This window comes from Falco punctatus, assembly GCF_963210335.1.
Source record: "Falco punctatus genome assembly, chromosome: 4".
NCBI classification, from domain to species: domain Eukaryota; kingdom Metazoa; phylum Chordata; class Aves; order Falconiformes; family Falconidae; genus Falco; species Falco punctatus.
Genome location: NC_137583.1, coordinates 97,159,080 through 97,184,822, shown reverse-complemented (window position 1 = coordinate 97,184,822; position 25,743 = coordinate 97,159,080). Strand labels below are relative to the sequence as shown.

General features: G+C 36.2%; 1 protein-coding gene across 2 annotated transcripts in view; it reads left to right on the top strand.

Moving 5' to 3' along the window:
* LARS2 (leucyl-tRNA synthetase 2, mitochondrial) overlaps window positions 1-25,743 on the top strand; it is an 87,800-nt gene that overhangs the window by 16,868 nt on the left and 45,189 nt on the right. The window contains exons 5-8 of one of the 2 annotated variants that reach the window (XM_080385883.1): window positions 666-726; window positions 8,610-8,699; window positions 12,852-12,995; window positions 24,671-24,778. In XM_080385883.1, the coding sequence (XP_080242009.1) occupies window positions 666-726; window positions 8,610-8,699; window positions 12,852-12,995; window positions 24,671-24,778 (403 nt within the window). The remainder of the gene's footprint in view (window positions 1-665; window positions 727-8,609; window positions 8,700-12,851; window positions 12,996-24,670; window positions 24,779-25,743) is intronic. The other variant, XM_080385884.1, reaches the window with a different exon arrangement.

Genomic DNA, 25,743 nt, shown 5'->3' with positions numbered 1-25,743 from the left:
AGCAGTTCCTTGTCACCTCCCAGGATATATGTTCCCACCACCTCTTTTGTGTTGGCTCTGCTGGTTTTGTGTCCACATTATTGGTTTGATTGGCCTGTTGATCAGAGGGAAGCAAGAAAACAGGTGAGGTTTTTTTGGAAAGCTTTTTGTAGGGCATGTCTTCAGTTTAAATGGGTAAGCTGAGCCAAATCCTACTATAGCCACATAACCACCAGAGCCAAAGCAAAATGCAGCCAGGATAGCATTGCCAGAATAGAGCAGGGTTAAGCTGATGGTGAAAGTGCATCCTACTGCATCATAAAGATTTCAGAGGGCCCTTTGGCTCACCTGCGGTAAAGATAGTTAAAAATAATGAGAAGTGATGCTTCAGAAATGTTTTTCTCAAACTGCACTGCCATATTTGCTTTTCAGTTATGCTTAAATTAAGAAAAATTACTGTCTTGTATACACAGCCATTGAAATTGAACCAGAATACACTAGGGACTTTAAAAATTATTAAATATGAGTATTCTGACAGTTCCTGGAGTTTGACTGCTAGTGAGGTAGTAGTGTTTAGAGGTTAACTAGTGCTTTTGATTTTTCAGAACTTTATAAGCACCTGATTTTAAATGTGGTCACATGATAGAAATATTTAAAGTTAGTTTTGTTGTTTGTTTTTTTTTCAGTAATATTCAACACATGAGGGAACAGTTTGATACACTAGGTCTGTCTTTTACATGGGAAAGGGTAAGCTTTTCTTTTTTAAAGGATGCTGCTGTATTTTGTTGTACAATGGAACACTGGAAAACATGGAATTTCACTGTTTTATTTATGACAATATAAAATTCTTAGAAAGTGACCAGTTTAAGTTGTTCAAATATAAAATCAAGCTTGTCTCACGCTTTTTATTGATTTCTCTAACTTTTGACATACTGATGTCTGATAATCTCAAAGTTTGGGAGAATCTTTTCTTTAAAGTAATTTCAGTTTTGCATTTGGATTTTTCTCTCTGCTTTTTCAGCTATTTCAAAGTAGCAATTTTCTGTGTTAGAAGATATGCAGTAGTCTAAATAGATACTTAGGAAACAGCATGCCTTTGTGTTAATGTATATATGTTTTGAGGAGTGCTTTTTCCAGTGTGTATGATTTTACAATATACTCAAAGTTTTAAAGCTAGTAACTTGAAATGGTGTTTTGGTTATTCTATATTTGAAGCACAAGCCTGTATTTTCATAGGTGTTCATATCATGACCATTTTAGAAAATAGAAGTTTTATTTAAAACACTAATGCTTGAGAATCGGGTGTTCACCTTGAAAACCTTACCAAACCCGATTAGACATAAGCTAATGTCATTTTCAAGATTAAAAAGAAATTAATATTTGAAGCAATTTTAAGTTTGTTGCATTTACTAGTGAATCAAAGTCAGTCACTACCTTTGTATTCTCAGCGATAACTGTTACTTATCACCTTAATATGATTCTGAATAGGGTGATGGAGATGCTAATCTTGGATTTTTATAGCAGTATTGTTGGCCTGAAAAGGAAAAGGATTAGTTTTCTGGCAGTCTGAGACCTGCCATCTGTTTTCTTTAATCTTGAAGGTGAAAGTTTTTATGTTTATGGCTTGCATCTAAAAAAATATATTTTGCCCATGTCATATATGTGGCAAGAATTTTCAGTATAAGCCTTTTGAGCAAGATTGTAGTTTTCTTGGTAGCCAAAAAGGTGCTTTGAAAATAAAAGATTTATTGTGGAAGGTTCACTGCACAGATTTTTGACAATTATTTTCTTATATTTAAAACTGTTGGTATCTCACAGATTTTTTGTATGTGTAATACAGCAGTGCTTCAAAACAGTGAAATCATGTGTGTAGGCCCTATTATGGAACACACGAGAGCTGAATGTTGCAGATTGCCTTTCAAGAAAATTGAGAAAGTTCACACTTATATATTGACTTTTGTTTAACCTTTCCATTTTGAAGAAGAGGTGGAGAACTGGCTGTACTGGAAACCATGGCAAGAAATACAAGTACACAGGGAAATGTCATTTGTCATTTCTGTGCCTGTTCTTTGAGGCTTACCTTCATTTCTCTTGTAAACCATGTTTTGGTTAATGAACGTCCAGAAGTCTCTGAATACTTGTGGAAAGGGCTTTGATACACTGCAACTATGTTCATTTGAACAGTTGTGTGATTGAAATGCTTTAGAGTGCTCTAGGGGTGCGTAGTTTGTGGTTTTGAAAGGTAAGATTTTAAAACAGCTAAGAAGTTTTCCTCAAAACCACAATGAATTTTGGAGTTCTCAGTCTGTAGTTTAAGTTTTATTTTACTTGGAAAGCCTGCTTTATTAACTGTAGTAGGAGTGACCTGAACAGTAACCATTAGATACGTTTATACATTTAAAAAAATGTATGATGCCTGAAATACATCTCTATGACATGATTTCCAAATGCACAGCTATTTGAGCTAGCCATGAAAGACCTGCCTTTGGAAGGAGAATAGCTAAGCTCTAGCAGAGTCTATTTTCCAGGCTGATAAAGCCTGCTTCTCTGCAAGGCTAATTAGGCTAGGCAGAGCATCTTACTGCCTCAGCTGTGCTGCTTCTGGGCTAGCTCCAGCGTCTTTGCACAGTAATGCACTGCGCTGTGCAGGTACTTACCTTAAAAGTGAGCTCTTTGAGGTAAGGAATAGATTTTTTTATTATTCCATAGTTGTATGGCAGTAAATCAGTGGCTTACAAAATACTGTGACAATGCAAACAAACCCACTAGCGTTAGTGACTCCTATGAAAAATGCAAGAAAAACACTTTTTATGTGGGTTAGTCTAATTAACCAAGACTAGTATACAAAACAGAAATTTGTTTTTTATTTGATTTCATTGGTGTGGCTTAAATGTGCTTCTTCATTGTGCTAGAGCACAGTATTTGACAAATATATGCTGGAGGAAACCCATTCCCCTACCTTAGGTCCCTATTTTAGTGTGCAGAGAATTGCCTTTTTAAGGTACGAACCTTTTATGTTAATGTCCTCTGTGGCGGGCTTAGAGTATATGCCTAGATGATGTGAAGGAAAATTAAGTAAACTTTACCATTTTACAAATGTTAAAGGGGAAGAAGCATGGGAAAATAATAAAAAAGTACATTTTGAATACCTAGGGCATTTAGCTGTACTAAAGAAGCTGACTTCTTATAAAGTCGTATCTGACATTCAAGAAAGTCCTGACCAGGAGGATGAAGGCTAGCTGTAATTTTATTGCTTGGTAAAATTATTATGAACAAAACCCAGTGCACCTGGGATACTAGAAATTTCCTTATATTTATCTGAGGTTTTTTCATCATTCTCTCTGTCTTGCAAATCAAAATGTAAAAGTATTTTTACGTTGTAGCAGTCAGTGAAATTATTTAACCAGTAAGGCACCACAAATAAGGCATTATTAAAAGCTAATTTGAATATTTCAGAGAACCAGGTTACAAAGACACTTGAAAATTAGTGTAAGCAAACTAAAAGTGTAATTAAATGCATAAAATAGCTCTGTAAGTACTTTGCTTTAGAGCCGTTTTGAATACTAATAGTGATCTGATATTTTTTTCCTGAAACATGTAGGTACTTTAATTGCCTCAAGTAATAAATGTTGTATTTTTAAATCACTTTGAAAATGGGGTGGTTTGGGGAGAGATTTTTAGAAAATAATGAGAGAGATCATTTCTATTCTGAACATTTATGTTTGTTAGATCCAGGATTAAAAAGCTGCAGTTTAGCATGGAAGAAATGTCTCTGAGAGACTTTAAAAACACCTGGAGAATAATAATTAAAAAAAAACCCACTGTAATTTGGACATTCCTGGTGATCAGGTTTCCCCAAAATACCATCTCAGACAGCGCAGCAAACTGCCTGCCACTTCTTTTAAACATGATCTTCACAGGAATTAGGCAATATAATTTTCAAAGATTCCTATCGTCAGCAATAAGGGATGGAGAACGTGTAACATTTTTTCTTTTCTTTTGCTCAGGAGTACCATCAGACTGAATGCATGCTCCCAGTAAGCCATCAGTTCACCACTGTGTTACCCCAATCTGTAACTTTCTTCTAGAAGGTAGCTTATTCTGCCAACATTTTTTAGTCTTTTCAGTTCGTGCATTCCAAGTGACATGATCTTTTGCTTAAGAGTAATGTTCCCCTTCTGCTCTGAACATTTAAAAAAATTAAATCTTTGGTAGATTTCTTTGTGCAGATATTTTTCTGTTTAGCTTTGAAGTTGTCATTCTTGTGTACTGCCTGAGCATGCATAAAACTGTAATAGTAGTTAGAGCATTACCTATTAAATTTTGTTTTTATCCACATATCACTGATAATCAGTCACCCTACTTGTAATTAAATAAAAAAAGAAACCGTTGATGCAGGGCTATTTTTTTGCAGGAAAGATATTCATGCTCTCAAAGGTAAGCATTGCATGATGTTTTTATTTGTAGCTAATGGAGCATGAAACTAAGGGCCTTTGAAATACAGATATTCAAATGAATTTAGAAATGTAGCTTGGTCTGGCTCTAAACCTCTGAAAATCAAATAATTATACTTCTGGATGAGGTGCTACCTGCCCCGTAATACCAACATAGACAAATAATAAAGACTGTTTAATCTTCCCAAACAGTTTGAAAAACATCTGTTCAGAATTTTTCTCCTTAGCACCTTTTTAATAAATATCAAATGCAACATGTCTGTCTTCAGGATAGTGTAAGACTGCTAAAAATAAAATAATCAATAATAAAGTAGGAATTACTTATGTCTTGTCTAGTTATGTGTTATTCAGAAAGCCTGATGGATCTTACATTAAAAAAAAACACTTTTGTGCAGCCTGTGTTACTTCTATTTAAAAAGAAAATAGCTATGAAAATGGCTTGAAAACGTAACCTTCTTCCTAAAAAAAAAAAAAACAACCCCCCCCCCCCAAAAAAAAAAAACCCTCAGTTTTAAGGTCAGAGCTATATAATAGAAAGTTCTAAGAATGGAGCAGATTTAGAGCAAATAATGAATTATAAAACAAGGTATTTAATAATCAGGGTTTTTTTTTAATTAATGAGCAAAATGTTCTATTCAGTCTGTTTGGGTTTTTTGTTTATCCAGGATTCTTTAGTGTTGGTTTTCCCATGGTTTTGGTAGCCAGAGGCGGGGGGGAGGGTATCAGATTTTTGTAATGATGAACAGCCCTTTAACCTTAACATGAACCAGTTGCTTCCCAAGTTACAGTGCTGTCCAATCTAAATTGTAGTACTGCTATTCAGTCTGTAACTGAGAATTTATTTGCAAAAATAAATGAGATACTAACCCCTCCATCATGCTGTTTGTTAGGAACAGATTGCTGTGCTGCAATAAAGGGAATAAGCAAGGTAGTTTTTGGTAAGGTTAGGGGTCTTTCTCCTCTATACTTTGGCAATACCTGTTGTTTTTAAAAGCAGACCACTTTTAAAAGTTGTTTTAATTGTTTTAATGAATTAGTGTAATTCCTGTAGGAACAAGGAGCAGTAACAGTAACCAATGAGAAAGATGTGTTTTGGTGACAGTATCAAATACTCTTCGTAACTAGCAAACTGACAAAAGGGAAACGGAAAGAGGGAGATGCTGTCCTATTTCATATTACCTTCCGAAATGCTGGGGTGATAGGTTATCACTAAATCTCTATCTAATATCACTAAATAAAGTCACAGAGCACTGAAGAGCACATGCAGTGGACAGCTGAGCAGCATATTTCACATTTGTAAAAGAGTTCTGATTTTTAGTATATATTTTATCTCTGGAGAAAATATGCTAATATCCTGTTACATATATTCACTGAACTGCTTTATAATGCTGGGTGTTAGCTAGTGCTCAGCTCACAAATGAGAAGCAGAAAGTTACTTTTTTTGGCAGGGTGGAAGGGGTCCACGTGCTGTTTTGCAAATCCTTTTAAAAACCTTTTTCTGTATTTCTGAGTTAAGTTCATTCTGTTAATGCATTGCAAATCTTTGTCATGCTCATAAAGTATAAATAGAAATGTTAACATCCACCTTAATTTAAGCGTGAGAGCAACCTAATGGAAACTTTTTACCACACTCTATTTATTTAATCAAGATCAGTAACTGGAATACATGGGAAATTATTTTTCACCGTAAGTCTTTGTGTGCTAAACAGTAGGAAAAAAACCAAAACACATTTTTAGATTGGCAGGAGGTTTCTGGCTTGTTGTCAGCAGCTCATTTCACTTGGTAGTGATTTCATTTGCTTTTCTTCGTGAAGTTTAAAAGTTACTTCAAACCTTCATGGTTATGAGGTTAAATGGTGAGCTTGAGTGATCTTTTTGCAGCTCAGTGACCACGCAACCAATTTTTTCAGTGATAGTTTGCTGCATTTCTTTCTAAAAGGTCTTAGTTTACAACTTGGAGGGAGCATGTACATGGGATTCTATTCCCAGGAGTTAGCTTGTTACCTTGCAGCTCAAGCTTGTGTGGCTTGTAGCTCAATCTAAACATGCTTGTTTAGATTGAGAATGTCATCTCTTTTTGTTTCAGTTCACACGCATCTGCCATTCAGGACCAAAAAGAAATATCTCAGTCCATTTTACCATTTTTATTTGACAGCTCACTTCTGTTATCTTTCCTGTTTGTCTGTTGCTCATGTAATTTTATATTGTACCCAAAGGGATTGTCTCCTTTTGTGTGCCTGATATTCCAGCGATGAAACTCCTTTGCCCGTAGTGGCATCACACTGGCAGAAGAACTGGTGTCACTGTGTGGAGAAGCAGGGGAGAGAAAAAGAAGAATGATTAAATGGATAGTGTTTAGTTGGGGAGATGGAAATCAGACTTCTGTCAAGTAGGGTTTTTTTCAATGCAGAGCACAGGGATTTAATCAAGCAACTGTTTTTCATGAGTAAGTCTTCACATGCTGTGCTGAAAACTTGCCATTAAATGTCTCTTTCTGATCTTTAAAGCCTCTTATACACACTTTTGAGGCACATCAATTCAAAGGTCATACTAATTGTTCAAAGTAACGTTTCAGCACTGGAATATAAAGCTCAAAGCAGCTTTTCAGCACTGGAATGTAAAGTTGTAGAAAAAGAATAAAATTTTTATGTTAGAGTTTTTCAGATGTCATTTGAGTAGCAGATGATATTACTGAAGTTGTGTGTAGTGGGAAGCTTAGATGATAGGAAGGCCTGGGTAAAAGACATTTCACATTTGGAGCTATTTCACATGGTCAATAACTATTTGCAAATGGAATAAATTTTATCAGTGGCTTGCTGTCAACCCTGTAACTCTAAAGTTAAAGAGATGTTCTTGTTGATTTGAAGTTCAGTGTAAGAGTCATCTTCCACTTCAGTAAGTACAAACATGGTCAAACAGAAAACTTGTAGAAATGTTTCTTCTTTAAACAAGTGCAAGTTAAACAGGAAACTGTTGAGGAGGGAAACGTGATCTGTTTATTGTTATATATTTATGATGTAATTAGAGCTTAAATACTGTGTGAGTGAGTTGTTTTTACTTTGGCCAAACTTTAAAATGCATGGGCGCAAGCATATGTGTTTCCATTGCACCTATGAAACCGCTGTGTTTGTGTAGAGAAAATTGGGAGTCTGTAATCACGTAATCCTTCAGTCACCTCTGCATATCAAGATGTTTATTAGAAGGGCAGCTTGTATTTTTAAGAACAAACATTTAAAATGTGTAACATTGTAAGCAATTGATAAGTAGGTGGTTTTTTAATTATGTGAGTTCACTAAAAACTTAGAAAACGTAAGTTTTAAAAAAGCTCTTCATTACATTGTTACTTGCTGTTCTTCTCTGAACTCCCCATTACTCCTTCTTAGGTTGTCTTTTATTTTTATCTGTCTTTATTTCCCATTTAACAGTCCCCCTCATTTGTGACTACTTTTATGACTCATTTTTTCCATACTTCAACCTAGAGCATTCCCCTAACTACAGCTGGCTTGCCTTTTAATAGGGTCGCTTACTTGATCTTTGATTGTGAGATAACCTTCGCAAGCCTTTCATCCTGAAGTTTAGGATCTTGCCCCATATTCTGTCGTGTCTGCCTCATGCTGTATCTGTCAACAGCTTTGGTTCCTCAGGGCGGTTCGGATGTCCTTCTGCATCTGCTGCTGCAGCTGTGGGCTCCTCTGGTCTGCTTGCTTCTCTGCAGCCAGCTCCCAGCTGCCTCTGAACAGCCAACAGGCTCTGCTCTCACTTTTCATTGCTGAGCAACAGCGGGATAGGCAACCTGGCTAATATGACTTCTTTATGATAGAGTTCTACTTTTTCTGAGTTTTGCTTTTTCCCTGCTCAGGCAGCTGTGGTCATTTTTCTATTCATTTTCCATTCTTATATCTGTCAGCATTGATCTTACAGGGGATTTATATTCCATGTTTATAGGGAACTTTTCTTTGTGCATCAAACCCACACAAAGCTCATGTTCTCTGGTTTTGTGTACAGGTGAATATCACTCATTATAAACATTACACAAGTAGGTTTTGTACATAAATACATAAACATGTATATTTTCTCTGTGGCATATATTACACACTCCTGAGTTAATTGTTTAAGTTAAAATGCTGTAATAAAATACGAAGTATAGTTTCAGGAATTTTTATTTAATTTCTACAGGAAATAACCACTTGCTTACCAGAGTACTACAAATGGACACAATATTTCTTTCTTAAGCTTTTTGAAGCTGGGATAGTGTATCAAAAAGAGGTACGTACAAACTTTGACCTTGGATACTTGGCAGGTGCACTAATTCAAGTCACTGACGCCAGTGGCACATTTCTGGATTGTCCTTTCACATTCATTAAGTGGATTGTGCTCTATTAGTTTTAAATCAGTGCAAAATAGAAGGAATTTTATATGTAACTAAATTTTATATGTAACTAACTAACATGAATGGGTATTGTAGCAAGTCACATCAGAAATGTTTATTGTCAGTGATTTACATTGGTGCGCAGGATCAGAATATAGCTGCTATTAGTTTATTTCAGAGCTTTAATATAGCATTTTCTAGATCTTGATTTCCCTCTCATGAAAACCTACAAGGTAATGTGATCATTAGGAGTCTCTTCAGCAGTGAGATTATTTAACTGTATAACATTACTCTGATGCTGTGTCAGAACTGATAGGATAATTGGAGATTATGTGCCTAACCGTCCAGTTCCTGGACCCTATTTGTGATCTGTACAATATTACAGAAGTATTAGGTGCTATAAGGCTATCACAGCTGTTTATCTGTTAACAGTACCTTAAGAAATTACTGACCTTCGAATATTTTGTAAGTAACATGTATCAGGATATCTGAGAAGGGAAGGGTTTGGTTAACTTCTTAAGCAGGAGGCGAAACAAAGATGTTAAATGAGCTTCTAAAGAACTCTCTGAATACCCAACGCAACTCAGTTCCAAAATACCTGAACAGCTGCACCTAAACAAAGCTGCAGTTTAGTGAATGTTTCTCACTTAGAATGGAAACTAAAATTTCTTAAATATGCTTTGACATTTCATTTGTATTCTACAGAAACCAGGAAACTCCATAGGATATAATTAGGGATGTACTCTAACTATTCTTTGAACCCAGAGAAAGGAGTTGATGGTGAAAGGTAGCATTTGGAATGGCAGGGTGTTACTGAGCAACTTCTGTTTTCATGCAAGGTGTATTCAGAGATTTTAAATGACAGCCAGCAAAAAGATTCAGTATTTGATGTGTCCTAACATGCTGGATTTGTGGGTTTTTTCCCGTTTTTTCTCCTGTAATTATTTCTTGTGTTTGTAATAAAAAAAAATCAAACTCTAGCTTTGCCATAACAAACTTACTTTATCTGTCAATTTGTTTGCTTGACAATTGATCCCAGGTGAATCTGAAAGCAGAAGGCTTGCTGCTTTGTTAGAAGCCATGATGATAGAAAAAACAAATTTTGCACACAGGCTCCAAGAACTGTGGGATCCTGGTGGTGTTTGGGTACCAGTGGTTGGATCTACTTCCCTCTTACAAGTCAAGGATCCGTTTAAGGACTTAAATCAGCATCTGTCAACCTGTAGGAGACATAATTTCTGGTGCATATGAACTGGTTGCTTTTTGACAGGGAGCAGATGGCAAAGGTATCCCATAACCCTGGGTCTCTTCAAACAGTCATATATACTGCAAGCATGCGTTTATCCCATGTTGTCAGTGTATCTGCAATATATGTTAGGTAGTGCTTTTGCACAGCTTGATGTCTCCTGTATTACAATTTCATTTTGGGTACAAGGAGATAATTCATATCCTCGCTGTGGCAATAAGAATAATACATGCAGAGCATTAGCCTAGTTAACGTTCTGTTCCAGCAGTATGTGTGTCTGGCCAGAAATTACCCTGGTAGCGAGACACAGACTCAGTTTGTCTGGGAGCTGCAGTTATTGAGAATTAACAGTATTTGTCTGGGTGCTGCTGCAGCCTTAGAGGGCATCTTTATTCACCTTAGCAAAATCCCCTCTCTTCTTCCTGCAGCACTGATCTAGTCATTATACTGTAGAGGTCATTGACCTGGCCTGGGTGTCTTACTGAGCTTGAGATTTATAGGTGCCTAGATTCCATTATTTTGATTAGATATCTGCTGTCTGTAGTCAAGCCATAGACACCAAACCTGGAGATAGATACTTATGTTACAGATACCTGAAGTTAGACAAGATGAATCCTACCTTAAAAGCCTATGGTCTACATTGGCGTAGTAAGGAGATCTAAATAACTGGTGCGCTCTATATGCTTTTGTACTGTGCTCTCTTTTTGTAGATGACATTTAGTGGCTTCCTGGGGCCGTAGTTTCAGAGGCTGTCATTGTCAAGAAATTGCCTGTGTGAGGTACAAGTAGGAACGAAGGATTTAATTTAATATCCAGGTTCTGGATATTCATCAAAAAGCTATGAGAGATGGAAGGAGCAAAACGCAACTTTAAAAATTCATGTACAAGACCTTTCAGCTACAGATTTCTTAAATGCATATTTGTTTTGTTTTGCATGATTTATTTAGATAAATCTTCCTGTCATGACTCATGAGAACATATAATCCTAAATAATTACATAAATAATTTCAGTTAGCTTTTAAAATTTTCATCATAAAGTTGATCCAATGTCATGTAAATAGCAACAGGGTTTTTTTTCTCAACTTTGAGTCATAGCCAGTTTAATACAAGCATATGCTAATACTGCTTTATGCAACTGGCATTTTATTACTACTTAATATTATCTGATTTACGTCTCATTAGATGTTATTTTAACTTTGTAGTGCTGTGGGATTTTTTTGCAGAATGTTGTAAATTAAAATTAATTTAGAACTGACTTCATAGTGTGTTCTGTCATTACTGAAGAAGTTGTGTTTTCTGAAAGTCTAGAAAACAGATCTGTAATAGTGGAATGTATTGATTGCTTTTAATTTCCCAATGAATTTTCAGAAGCCTTTTATAAAAATCAGTCTGTTGTTGTTGGTAGGTAACAGATGAAATGTAGGCAGAGTGTAAAAAGTTTAAATTCCAGTGACATACCGAATTCACTCAAGCTTCATTTGATGGTGTTTGTTCTTATCAAAGAATGACTTTCATTCATTTCATTATAATAAATTTTGTATAAATCAATATAAGTAATCAGATTTTGTGCGCGCACACACATACACCAACACTGATAACAAAATCAGCAACAGTATTCCTAAGGAAGAAGATCCATGAATCTGTCTTTGTGCTGTTCTCACTGTAAGATTTGTAAAATGGTTGTGATATTTACTATTTCTAAGAATACACAACATATTTAAAATTAAGCAATATCAGTTGATTGGAAACTAGTGCATTTCAGAAGGTGATCCGTGATAGATAAAATGTCAAGTGAATAATATGAGGGCAGTGATTCGTTTTTAGATTGGGATACTAAAGTTCTCCTCATACCCAAAGAATGCATTTGAAATTTTCAAATCATGTGTAATGTATTAGAATGCTATGGAGCTGAAGCTACTTCTTTTTCAGTCAGGCTGATTTAGCTTTGATTTAGCTCAAATACTAAATAACACTTGGAATAATGGTTTACTCTTCTTAATCACTTTCATTATTTGTATTTTTCTTTTTCTTCCTGTTCATTTTTTCAAGTTAATGTCAAGCATTGAATACCACTTCTGGAAGGACAGTTAGGATTCTTTTGTAATTTTAGATCCTTTATGATAAAGGATAGCAAAATTGTTAACACTGTCAGGGGGTGAGTTTGATTTTTGCTCTTCCCCATCAGTATGTTATGCCTGGTATTTCAGTTAGCTCTCAAAAAACAACGTTTGTAAAGTTGAACACAAACATTTATTTCACTTTAATTTTCTTTAATGTATTTGTTTTGGTAAGGAAAGATGATTCCAAAAGTAATTCACATTGACAGAAGTTATGTGCAGAAAATATCAAATCTTTCACATGAAATACTGTTGACCACTATAATACTTCTTTGTGGTTCAGTTCTCTCAAGTTGGAGGTCCTCGATGATTCATGCCCCACAGTCAGACTCAACACTTTTGGATTAGTGGTGAACAGCTTTTAAGCATCAGACTATGTATTCTGCAGTATAGTCAATTGGAACACTTACCTATTTAATATTCAAGTGTCAGCCTATCCTCCTAACATGATCAATCAAGGCAAATGCTGCCAACTACATTCTTGGTTTTTTTGAGTTCTGAGAAGATGACTATTCAAAACATATTCAGTTGAGCCCCTGTTGCTAACCTAAATGAATGTTATAAAAAAGTGGAAAACTCAGGGATCCAAGAAACGTTTCTGGGTAATTCTTTTGGTGTTTAAAAAGTAAGATTCTGGTTTTGACATAGCTGCTGAAAATATTTTTTCTTCCTGCAACTGTTTTTAGGCCTTGGTTAATTGGGATCCAGTGGATCAGACTGTTCTAGCTAATGAGCAGGTGGATGACAATGGTTGCTCATGGCGTTCAGGAGCAAAAGTGGAACAGAAATACCTCACACAGTGGTTTATCAAAACAACTGCTTATGCAAAGGTATGAGAATACAGTTTTTTGAAATTGTGGTAGCACTTAAACGAGACAAGTTTTCATGCAGAAATACTCATCAAGCTGAATGTGGTCTTTTATATATGCATGTTTGTGTGATGTATAATTATATAATAATATATGTGATCTATCCCTGTGTATGTGTGTATATAAAAAATATCCCTGAAGTTTTTCTGTTGGCATTTTTAAAGAATTCTAAGTAATTGGTGTGAGATTAGTTTTGGAGAAATCAAAAAGCATAAATTAGAAGTGAATGAATGAATTCTGCATTCACACGTTGTCACCCCATATTTACCATCAAGTGCTTTCTGTGTTTTAAGTGTAGAGCTGTGCAATCTTTTGAACTAGAAATTTGTTCACCTAGTCAACCTGTTGGACTTATGGGCATGGTATAAGCAGTGGGGGACAGCCTGTCACCTAGCATTCATTTCCACATGTCTGAACTATAGTTCTTTGTGATTAAGTGCTCTTTTTTGAAGATTCATCTGGACCTTCTATTTTAGGTTACTTCATACTCTGCTCCATTATCTGTAATGTAAAAAAAAATACATATTTTCAAGTTACTCAAATATCCTTTTGTGTTACAAGCTCAAATTTTGATTGTGATGGGACAATATAGCTTCCACACCTAGGAATTCTTCAGCAAAACTTTTGGCTTTATGCTTTCTGAGATGAAAGTATTGACTTCCTGTTGTGTCTGGGTGAAGTTCTTATTCCGTCCAAGTGTTCTGTGTATTGAGACTTCAAGTAAATATTGAGAAAGTTATTCCCAGGAAAATAGTAACAGTTCATCTTTGACCCTTTTCCTGAGCCTCAGAGAGATTCTTTCAAGGGACCAAAGTTCCACCATCATCCAGGGAGAAGAAATCCAGGTCTCACTCTAGGTCTGTTCATAATAAAGAGAAAAACTTTAGATATCCTGCCTGATGCTTTGATTCCTCATACACAAAGAGAGTGCTTGAGATGCATGTTTTCTGATTGTTCTGCCAATTCTGGCAGTAAAGAGGGAACATTTGCTATAGCTGAAGGAAAAATGGAGCATGTCTGCACAATCACAAAATGATCACAATGTTCAGAGCTTTTTCTTGGTGCTCAAGTCGCTAGATCTCACAATCACCTTTGTGATGTTTCAGGGTCTGCCCCAACTCACTGTTTCCGCCAGTTTGAGGCTGGAGCTTCACTGAAGTTTCTACCTTTACTGATACATCTTTTGTCTGTTGTCTCTACAAAGGTTGTAGGAAATAACGACTGGCATTTCTGGGCTGTATCCATGCTTGCACCAAATCACTGCTTTCGTATCTCCCTCTAAGACAGCTGAATCAGCCTTAAATTTTTGCTCATAAAGACCAAAATATAAGACTGAGGAGCTCTTCGGTAACCTTGAAAATACCTTTGGCTTACAGGATTATTACCTCTTGCTCAATATCCACCCTGCTCTAGGGAGGAGGATTTACCTTTTGTCTTTAGCCTCTGACCTAAGTAATGTTGTTATAGGAAAAGCATCAGCTCTTGGGATGATCACGTCTCCCACGTGTCGTTCTGCAATAAGCAGGTTAGCTGATGACAGGAAGGAACTTGTGCCTCTACAACACCCCTCTCATCTTCCCCCCAAAGATGTCACCTCAGGAGACTACCATATCCCCTACCTACACAAACGGAAAAAGTGCAAACAGCCTCTTGTTCTTGAACATCTTAGTGGCATCATGAATGAGCGCTGCTTCTGCATTTCATTTTGGGGAGGAACTCAACAAAACCTTTAAGCATTACTGCAGAGGACAGTTGAGTACTCCACAGATCTCTGTAAAGGTTTCCCAAAATTTTGTTCTGTGCATGATTGATATTCTGTAGGGTCTATGCTAGCAGATACAACCAGGTTGATGAATGATGCCATGTTGCTCCCACCTCAAGTGCTTTGGCAAGCATTGCCTTCATGTGCTGTCACTTCTTGTACAGTGACAGATGCTACCAAGTATCAGCAGGTGGTTTGGATTTTCCTTTTTACCCACCCTCCACTGCACTGACTCCCATTTTTGTTGCTGTGGTTCTGGCACATTTTGAACAGTCTCACTCTGCTTCTTTTGGCAAGGGCTTTAAACATTTGGTTGTAAAAGGGGAAAAGAACTACTACCTCCCCCGCCCCGCCCCAAAACCTTCAAATAAGAATAAGCAAATAAGAATAACCAGGCTCTGCTATTCTAAGTCCAATATCTGATATGAGATGGATTTCATGCTTTGGAAGATTAAGATAAATAAATTCCCTTTTTGGTATTTATCTTTTTCTTTCAAGTTGCAAGAAGCTAGATAACATAGCAGGTTGTATCTTTACTTTCTGAAGAGGACTGGTTTGGCCATACAGCTCTGAGTGGCCTATGAGCTGCAAGCCATGACTGAAGATTGTCCAAGTACTTCAGTCTCTTAGAGACTCTGTGCCCACACTGATGTAACCAGGAAGGTCTTGACAGAAGCCAAAGTATTTTGGCTCCTCTTGCTGAATATCTTAACTAATTATCCTCAAAACTCAACTTTGCACACATTTCTTCATTCCTTACAGTTGTCATCCCAGTACTTTTCAAAGAGTAGTAAGACATGAATCCCTTTCTAAATCTGTTTCTTTTGTATACTTTTTCTTTGTGTTCAGGTTGTTGACAGATGATCTGAATCCCTATCATCCTAAATAGCATAGTGTTGAACACCATGCTTACAGCAGTCACTCTTCCTAGCCTATTCTTCAAGCCTTCTTCCTCATTTCTTTAGAAAATCCCTGGCCAGGAGGCCAGGCTTTATTGAGAGGAAGATGTTTATTTACCTTTATTTTTTACAGAGGCTTATATCTTGGAGTGGAGGGTCCAGATTTTGCAGAGCTAGTCCTAGTAACTGTGGAGGATAGGCACATCTCTTTAATTTTAAAAAGCTAAAGATTTTTAATCACTAATATAATTTTAGGATGATAACAGTGGTGACAATTCCTTCACTTTAGCAGAGGGAATAATTTCCTATCTCTTGATCTTGAAGACACTCACTTCCATAAAGATATTTTTCTAGCTTACGTCAAGGACCCAAACCTTTACCAGTACAACTTCCTTTTCTTGAAACTCTTTGCCATTCAGAGACTTCAGATATTTGTGCTTCTAATGATAAACAAGTACAACAATTATGTTCTTTATGGATCTTGCTTTTCTTTTTCTTCAGTTGTTTGGGGCTCACCATGAATATGTGTATAGTACTATCTCTGTAATCATTCTCAGGCACCTGAAGGCTCAAGATGCTACAATAGAAGAGAGCATTTTTATCCAAGCTGGGCTTGGTTGGTGAAGGTTGTGTATGGTACTCCATATGCCAGACTCCTGTAAATGGGAAATCTGAGAGGACATTATAAAAATTATCTTTAATGGAACTGGGGATTTTAAATCAGCTTTTTTTTGGTCAACATTTTTTGCATTAAAAACCCAATAGAAATAGAGGTTCACCTTTCCAGAACTTGTCTGGCCCTGAGGTCTTCATTCTCCATATCTGAGTCAATTGCCTGTTGAACGTCCTATGTCCAGTTCTGCTTCTTTTGAACGTGTCCAGAAGGTTAAGGCAAGATGGTGCCACATTAGCATGGTCAAAACCATTCTGATCCAAAGATCTATGTTTTCTGTCAGTAGCTTTTAGGTCTTTGAGCCATACTGCCAAAATTCATGTAAGAGCACACCTGGCCCTCTATTTCCTATGTCTCATAGCTTGGACAAGTTCATGGGCGCAGGGCAGATATATTCCTTCCTTGTGCAAGGTGTTCTTACTAAGTTTGGGAAAAGGTAGAGCACTAAGTGGATCAGGCATTCAGTGAGTTCTGTGGCTAGATTTCTGTTATCCACTGAAGTTTCACTACTTTTCATTTTGAAATTAAAAAAATGGGAGGCACTAAGAAGCTATCTGATAATAATTTAATCCATGCATCTTTTGGGGAAGATTTGTATTTTTTTCCCACTTCGGCTACTTCTAGACTTAGAGGGTTAGTATTCTTTAAGTGTGTTTTACTTCTCCCACTCATCTTTTTCCAGTGAGGCTTTAGTCTGCTTTTGGTATCTCATGGGGAAAGCCATTTGATTCTGGTCACCTTTTGGTTGCATCACCATGGGTTGCACCATTGATTTGGTCACCTTCAATGGAAACTGTTACTACTTCTGAGAAGTTTACAGAAATTCAAGACCAAATGCCAGAAAATTCCACCTTGTCCTTTTTCTGCAACAAGGCTCTCTGCAGATCTGTGCCCTATGACTTCCAGAAGTTATCCCTGAGTTTTCTTTAAGATGATATAGTGGGAAGGTATTGAATAAAAGCTTTCTTTCTAGTAAGTAGCTCCTTTTCTGTGTGGCTTTGAGGAAAATGTAAATCTTCATTTCATAACCATGTTTCATAGACAAGGTTCTATTTAAAGTACATTTAACGAATCTGCTATCCCTTAATTCTTCATGCAAATTACCAGCTAGCAATAGTGGCTGAATATATATGTATGCAACTTAGTTTCTACTTGGAGCACCCACAAATTATTTTGTAGTAACTATTCAGCCTATTTATACTGCGTATTGATGATCTTTCTAGTCATCTGTGTTCGTCTCTTTCATCCATTTATCATTTTATGTTTTCTCCTGTATCTCATAACCTTAATGAAAATAAATACCAGTAAGGGTAATCTTCATCTGCAATGCTTAAATTACTAGTCAAATAGCAGCAAGGAGTTATGTGGTCAGTAACGGGCTGCGACAGCATCTCATGTGTTACAGGAGTCAGTGTTTCATTCCTACACATGCTATTCTTTAAATTCTGTTGTGTCCAGAGGAATCATCTTCTGTGGATTTGTTTTGATTTCTTTATTGTTAGTGCACCAGCTTGTAGTCCTTTCTTGAAATAAAAATGCAAGTAAACAAAGCAGTGTTGGCTCACATGGCAATTTACCATTGGCAATGAATTTTTTTTCAAAGTGAAAAAATACTGACCGTACTTTAAACACTTAGCAGAAAGCATTTGATTATGTAAAGTAATAAAGTAATTGTGACCCATTTTTTAAACTGTGGAGTACATATAAAATGGTCTAGCAGCTTTTATGGATTTTTAAAGAACATTTTAATTGTAATTTTTCTTTTGACAGATTTCTTGGATAAAAGTATAATGCCTTAACTGATGGCATTATTATTCAAATTGTTATCTGTGCATTTAAGATATTTAAGCTAAAACATTTAGTTGCTATGGTTACTCAGCTAAATCTGTAGGAAGATTCATTGGAAAAATTTATCTGTAAATGTTAGTATTTTCTGTGTATATCTGTAAATTGCTGTTACGCTTTTTTATGCAGTCAACTGAATCTTCAAATCAGAATCCTTAAGGTTAATCTTTGCATAGTCCCCATTCTTCCTAAATGAATTTTACTTGATACTTTTTCATATTTTACTTTTCAAAAATCAATTAAATAACTGGAGAATAATCTATTTTTTAACAAAATAAAATAGAACCAACTTTTGAAACTTCAGGTTTTGCTTTAAATCATCACCCTTTTCTGCACAGCAATAAGATATTGTATGTATGTTTAATTTAAATACTGGGAAATGTGACAGAGCCTACAGAATTCTGCCACTCTAATTTGCAGATGCCATACAGATAAGTAGTACTCTCTCTTAGTTGGGGCCAGGGATGTGTGTGTGTGTGTACAGGCATTTAGGGACAAATCCTTCTCATATTCCATGGGGTGCAGGAACTTAGATGTTTAGCATGGTGCTGACTCTGTGAAGGGAAAACAAGCGATCTACCAGTTCATCTCCAGGTTTTCTCTGGGTTTGTGCTGCATCTGACAGCTCTTTTGTCTGGTTTGAATAGATTTGGAATTATTTAACATAATTGTGCTTTGCTTGATTTTTTATTTTCTACTTTATTTCTGAGATATTAAGCAGAACGATAATGAAAGAGAATGAAACTGAAGTGCTGCATTTTAGAACGCTGAGAGTCTTGACGGTACTTTGGATTTCATAGTGTGAGGTAACGCCTCATCATTGAGGGAGAATTGAAATGCTGGCTCTTTAGTTCTTCATGCTTTATGTGTGATTTTTTCACTTCCTACACTTAGGGTCTAGCTCGTAGTTGTCTTCTTCCAACAGAACGGGCCTGATAAACCTCACTTCTAAACTCTTCCTCTTGAGTCAGGCTGAGAGCTCGTTCCTGGACAGGGACCAAGAGCACTGTCTCCACAGCTTGCTTAGCACTTCATTAATAAAAAAATGACGCCTGTTTTGTTAGCTTGGCAAGACAGGATTGTTTGTGAACATCCAGGCCAGGCTGATCTTTTCCCCTTAGTTAAAATGCAGCATCTCATTTAGCGCTACAGCAATATAAATTTAAGTTCCTGTTGGTATAAGATTAATCAAAACAGTGAATGCTCGGTACTACTAAAAATGGTAACAAATGTTTTAAAGAGCTTTTATATTTATGGAATCGATTACATATTTATCCCAAAGATATGCTTCATTGTATTGCAAAGGGAGTATCTTCTTTTTGGTTATTGCTACAGTGAGAACAGCTTTGGAGGGCAAAACTGCAGAAGAACGCTGGCTTTTGCTTTTGAGGAATCGTTTCTTTGCCTCAGTTCTACAAAATCAAAACAGAGGTGTTCGTTGACCATAAATTACAGGGCAAGGAAAGGGGAAAACTGCTGACAGTTCAGACATTTACCAGAGAGAATTTGAAGTATACACAGTGTTACTGCTCCTTTTTAATGTATGTTTTCAGTATGCTTCACACATGGGAAAGAAGAGTCAGGAATGACCTACTATAGTACAGGCAGAAACTACTGAAGGTAGGAAAACCCCGACAAAACAAGAAGAGATTAAATACCAGCAGAAGCTTTACTGCATAATCACAGTTGGAACGCTGCAATAGAGTCCAGAATGAAACAGTGGGCAGCCTAACTTTATTTTCCTATACTTTAGTTAATATATTAAGTTGTATTAAATTATTTCATTTAATCTTTAGTTTATATTTGGTTACTATTTTGGGAGCTTGATCAATTAAAGTGAAGAATTTCATTTTAATCCGAAGAGATCTTAAATATTTCTTTGGCTCTTCCTCAGAAGCAAAGCTTTTCAATTTTATTTTAACTTAGAAAACAATTTTGTTTTGCTAATGAATGCTTTTGAAAGGAAACCTTTTGCTGTCCTTTCTGTTTTAGTCTTCTTGTTACATTGCAGATTTGTCAAACTTCATTAAAATGCCTTCACTGAAAAAAAGAGTTAACTTTTGGCTTTAATAGCTTATTTTTAGATTTTTCACTTTATTTCATTTACTATCATGGAGGAGTTGAAATATGCTTACTAATATAAAATTAGTGGCAGTCATTGATCATGCTAAAAATTTTAGTTCCCGAAATCAGAGACTGAATTTTTCAGGTGCTCAGCAGAATCCTCCCTCTTTGAACTACAAGCAGGGGGACTTTTGGAGTCAAGATAGTCTTGGGTAATTATAAAGCACTTCCATTTTTTGATTTTATGGACCTTTATTGTCCGAAGATTATTAAACTGAAGTTCTGTTTCTCTATGAATCTTCAACAGACTAAACATCTCGGGGTGTGAGAGCAGTTTTCCACTTTCAAATGCTTTACTGCTAGTTTCAGACTTGGTCAACAGTGTTTGTGATGAATTTTCAGCAAACTCATCTCGATTTTGTGACTCTCTGATCATCTGAGCTGGTTGACTTTCATCCTCTAGCAATGCTGGAATTTTGTAGGTGTTCTGAAAGAGTAAAGCGGTTCTGTGAAACATTAGTTTATCCTGAATTTTCAGCTTCTCCAGCACTTGAGTCAAACTTTCCTAAAAGTGTAAGAGCCTTGAAGTTATTCTCGTTCCTGAACATAGCTTTGATTTCTTTATCATTTTCCTGAGTCCATCTATCTTTAGATCTGGAAGACTGCCAAAATGTATTTATGCTTTACCTTGACTTGTGTTTAATTAAGATGGGAGTAATTTCTCCTGTAATTAGACATTTGCATTTGAAGTTTTCTTGTCTCTTCTGGAGCCATGAAAAATGAAAGTAGAAAGACTCTACTACCTAATGTTTCCAAGTTTCTCACTCTTAAATCATCATCAGAAATTTGAAAATGGAGTTTATTTCATAAGCTCATCACTCTCTGCTTAATGGATTATAATGCTGCTGCTGTTCTTTGTCCCTTGCAGAATCCAAGGGTTTGCTTTTTTTAATTTGCCTGTTTGCTGAGAAACTTCTTGATTGCCTTTTCTGTGTTACCTAGTTAACAAACCTGTGGAACAGATGCCTAGGAGATATGTACGTGCCTTTGAGGGTTAGGATTTTTGTTTAAGCTGTAAAATAATAATTGGAGCAGAATTCATGGGACTGCTTTAATGATTCAGAAGATATTTTACCAAACATGGCAGTGATTTTTAAAAGGAACATGGAAGCAAAATTCAGGGAGTTAATATTTGACTTTCAAAACACCGGCTTATAATAATCAGGATTTTCTATGCTAGTGTGGGTCAGGTTCAATTCAAGTTTTGTATACCCAAACATGCTGTGTGTGATTATTTTAAAAAATTAATAACAGTTTTAACATATATTTATAGATCTATGTTTTTGCAGGTTATAGTGCAATTGGATTTGAAAATGAAAAAAATCTGAAAGGATTTTATTTAAGCAATTCTTAAAAACCTAATTTGCACGAATGAATTTGGAATGTATTTATTTATTTATGCATGTAGGAATTAATGTTTTGCTACTTTCCTATTAGTGAGTATCCTAGGTTAATTTACCATCCAGAAACAATAATTAACATGCTAGCAGTATACATACTGTGTATTTTATGCCTCTGCAACACTATGTAAAATGTTTGGTTTACATGTTGTTCTCCGCTTGCTATTGGTAGCCTTGAATTCCTGAAATTCAAGAAACCGAAGTAGTGTTGAGTACAAAGAACAGAGAATCATAATTCCATATTGAAATTTTTTTAAGGTTTTTTTGGTTTGCTTTTTTTTAAATCATGTTATACTACTGTTCATGTGCCTATTAAGATGCAAAGGGTGTGTGTTTGCAAGCTGCTAGGCTATGTCACCACGCAGAAGTTGTTTTGTTATCTTCATTCAGGTGAAGCTGAGTTGGCTTCTCCTGTTTAGCTGCATGAAGCAATTGCATTATCAAGAAAACTGGGCTAACTCAAACTGTGGCCTATAGCTTCTAATAAGGCCAACTAGCAACAGTTAAAATCATTATCACACTGGTATTAAGGCTCTTGATGTAATTAATCTTGCCGTGAAATAACATCTAGAAAGTTTTGCTGTCAAGCAATTAGACTGTACAGTTTCAGTAGACCAATTGCACATTTAGCTGCTTCTGCCAGCAAAACTTAATGTAGATTAGGATGGATATCCAAGCAGTAGAATTTATTAAAATATGCTAATGTGTCCAGCCAGTTCTGTGGGTATTGGCACAATTTCATTCTTTTTAAAATACATAAAATTCTTACAAAGACTGTATCCAATTATTATGTATATATCTCTGTATATCTGTTTATATCTCCAGTGATTCGTTATTCTTCGGTAGGTTTATATATACATGGATCATTCATGGCAGATAAAGCTCAGTAGTCTCTGGAACACTAAAATTAATGAGAATTATGAGAGTTTGGAATTCTCTGTGATATAATATACTTGCAATTGTGAGCTAAAACTGATAAAAGTTACAGTATGATTAAAAACCTTCCAAAACCTTACCATTCTTTTATTTATAAATCATCAGAAAATGAATTTAATAATAATCCCAAGTGGTGGTGTGATACTATGATTTATGAAGGACATGCCCTTTGTTGTATTTTGAATGATAGATATACAACAGAGCAGTAACAAAAAAGTAATTAGTGTCTTTTATGCATCTCAGTTTGAAAATATTTAAGAATGTAGTTAAAGCACAACAGCTGAAAAATAATGACTTGTATATTCACTAATTATCTAACTAACCTGCTGTTTAATTTGAGCAGCACATAGTAGCTACTGTCCATCCTAGCAAGCTGTTAGCAATCAATGAGATAATAAAGAGCTTGCACACTTGACTTTGCTGAAGGAAAAATTATTCAGTGTGTTGCCTTATTCTTACATTTTAGCTGTAATTGTTCAGCACATCCACCATCTGTCCAAGTGACTCATACCTCTGGCTGTACTTCTGCCAAAGTAAAGATTTTGGACAGTCACGGAGTATTTGTAACAAAAATGTGAAAAATGACATGAGCTTTGAGTTATGCATCCCTTTGCACATCTCCTTTACTTTTTTATTGATTTTGTTTATTAAAAACATATTATTCAAATTATTTAGGCAGGTATTAGTTGACTTGGGATAGTCTGTTATGCTTCCAAGCCACACATCAGAAAGCACATAAATATATGGATATATCTCTTGCTGAATATAAATGTACATAGAAGTTGCAGGTTGGCTGTTGGACATTATGACTTATGAAGGAGCCAACAATTTCTCCTCTGCTGCATGATACAGAATCATGGAATAATAGAATCATTTAGGTTTGGAGAAGACCCTTAAGATCATTGAGTCCAACTGTTAATCCAGCACTGCCAAGTCCACCACTAAACCATGTCCCTAAGCACCACATCTGCAGGTCTTTCAAATACCTCCAGGGATGGTGACTCAAGCATCTCCCTGGGCAGCCTGTTCCAATGCTTGACAACCCTTTTGGTGAAGAAATTTTTCCTAATATCCAATCTAAACCTCCCCTGGCACAACTTGAGGCTGTTTCCCCTTGTCCTATTGCTTGCTAATTGGGAGAAGAGACCAACACTTACCTCGCTACAACCTCCCTTCAGGTGGTTGCAGAGAGCAGTAAGGCCCCCCCCAGCCTCCTTTTCTCCAGGCTAAACAACCCCAGTTCCTTCAGCTGCTCCTTATAGGACTTTTTCTCCAGATCCTTCACCAGTTTGCTGTTGGTTGCTTATAACAATTATGTTAGTTTTATATTATTATGTATATTTTGAATTCAGTATGTATCCTTATTATTATGATTTAGATTGTTGGCTTTTTTACAGGATGGTATCACCTTAAGATCCCACTCAATTTTACAGCCTGTTGTGCTTGGTAAAATATCAACATGAAATACAAGAAAATGATAGGCAGCTGGAAACTGTATTTTGTCATTTTAAGTCAGAGCCTGAAAATTTTAGGACATGTAAATGTCTTTTGTCTGACTGCCATCTCCAGGCTATTGTCTAGAACAACTAATCCAAATGTAGGCTTCATACCTGCAAGCACATCTCATATGTATCTGTAGCCTTGTTCAGCTCATTAGGACATTAGAAAAGATACACTTTTCACAAGTTACATCCATTGGGAATATTTTCTGTGTTTGTTTTCATTTAAGGGTTTTGTTCTGTGTTTAAGGTTTAGTTCATTCAAAAGGAAGGTCTCTTAGTAACAACAGGGTCTCTGTTGGAGACAGCATACCTCTGGCTTGTGCTCTGTTAATTCTGGTCTTGGAGAGGTGAATCTGAGGCAGCAGCAGAATAAAAACCTCTTCCTGTGTTTTTACCAAAACCTTATAATTTTGCTGTTAGTTATAATTAAACGCATCGTCTTAATTTGTATGCTCACAAAGCTGAATGTCCTGATTCTTTCTTTTGCTGCATCAGGCTATGTTTGATGCTTTGTCCGATCTCCCCGAGTGGTATGGTATAAAAGAAATGCAAGCAAATTGGATAGGTGACTGCACTGGATGCTCTCTCGACTTCTTGCTAAAGGTAAGTCAGAAATTTCAATGCTTCTCTCTTGGTTGGGCTAACAGCAATGCCTGAAATGTGTAATGGGAATGGATTTTCAGATCTAAAAATCCTGAAACCTGCTAAAAGAGATTATTATATATTCATGCCCAGACCAACGCAGATTCCTGAAGAAGCTACTTGTGGGCTGAAGAGATGCTCTCCGGTATCCTCCTTAGGAAAGGGTTTGGTGTTCAAGTGCAACATTGGATGCAAATTGGCTGTGTGTATTTATGCCAAAATACATGCCAGCTAATAAGCATTCCTGAAAGCCAGGACATTTAGGGGAGCAGTGCCAAGAGCAGTATCAAGTGGTACTGCACAAGTCAGCTGGGATCTAGCTGGGCTTTCACTCCTCTCTGCACAGCACCTTCTCTGTCAGACCCTGGCTGACCTCAGGCAAGCGACTTTACTTATATTTGTCCATTATTTAATTTACTACATATAATAATTAAAATAATGAAAAACACACATTTAGGTAGTGATGGACCTGTAGAGAATTCTAGAAAGAAAGGAGAGGAAGGGAAAGGAAACCTTAAGAAAATTATGATTATCTACAGAAGGACTTCAGATTTTCCCATTTTTCTCAAGAGATTCAAAAGGCTTCTCAAATACAATAGTGGCAGAAGAGATTTTCAGAGACCCTGATGGAATTTCAGCCCTTGTGCTTCAAAGCTTTATTGTGCTCATCTACTCTGGTCTAACATTTTAAAATGGCTTTTTATTTTAAAAGATTGAATTTTTTGGAACTTCCAATTGAAGCTTAAACTTTCTTAATGCCTCTAAATTGCACACTGCTTGAAGGTGCATTTTTGTGTTTAAGTTGTTTTTATCAATTATTTCTGAAAATGTATGTCAATACCTCTTGTAGAAAAATCTCCTTCTAAGACCCCGGTGTGCTCCACAGTTAATCGATCTAAAATATAAAGCCTGTTGATAGTGCCAGG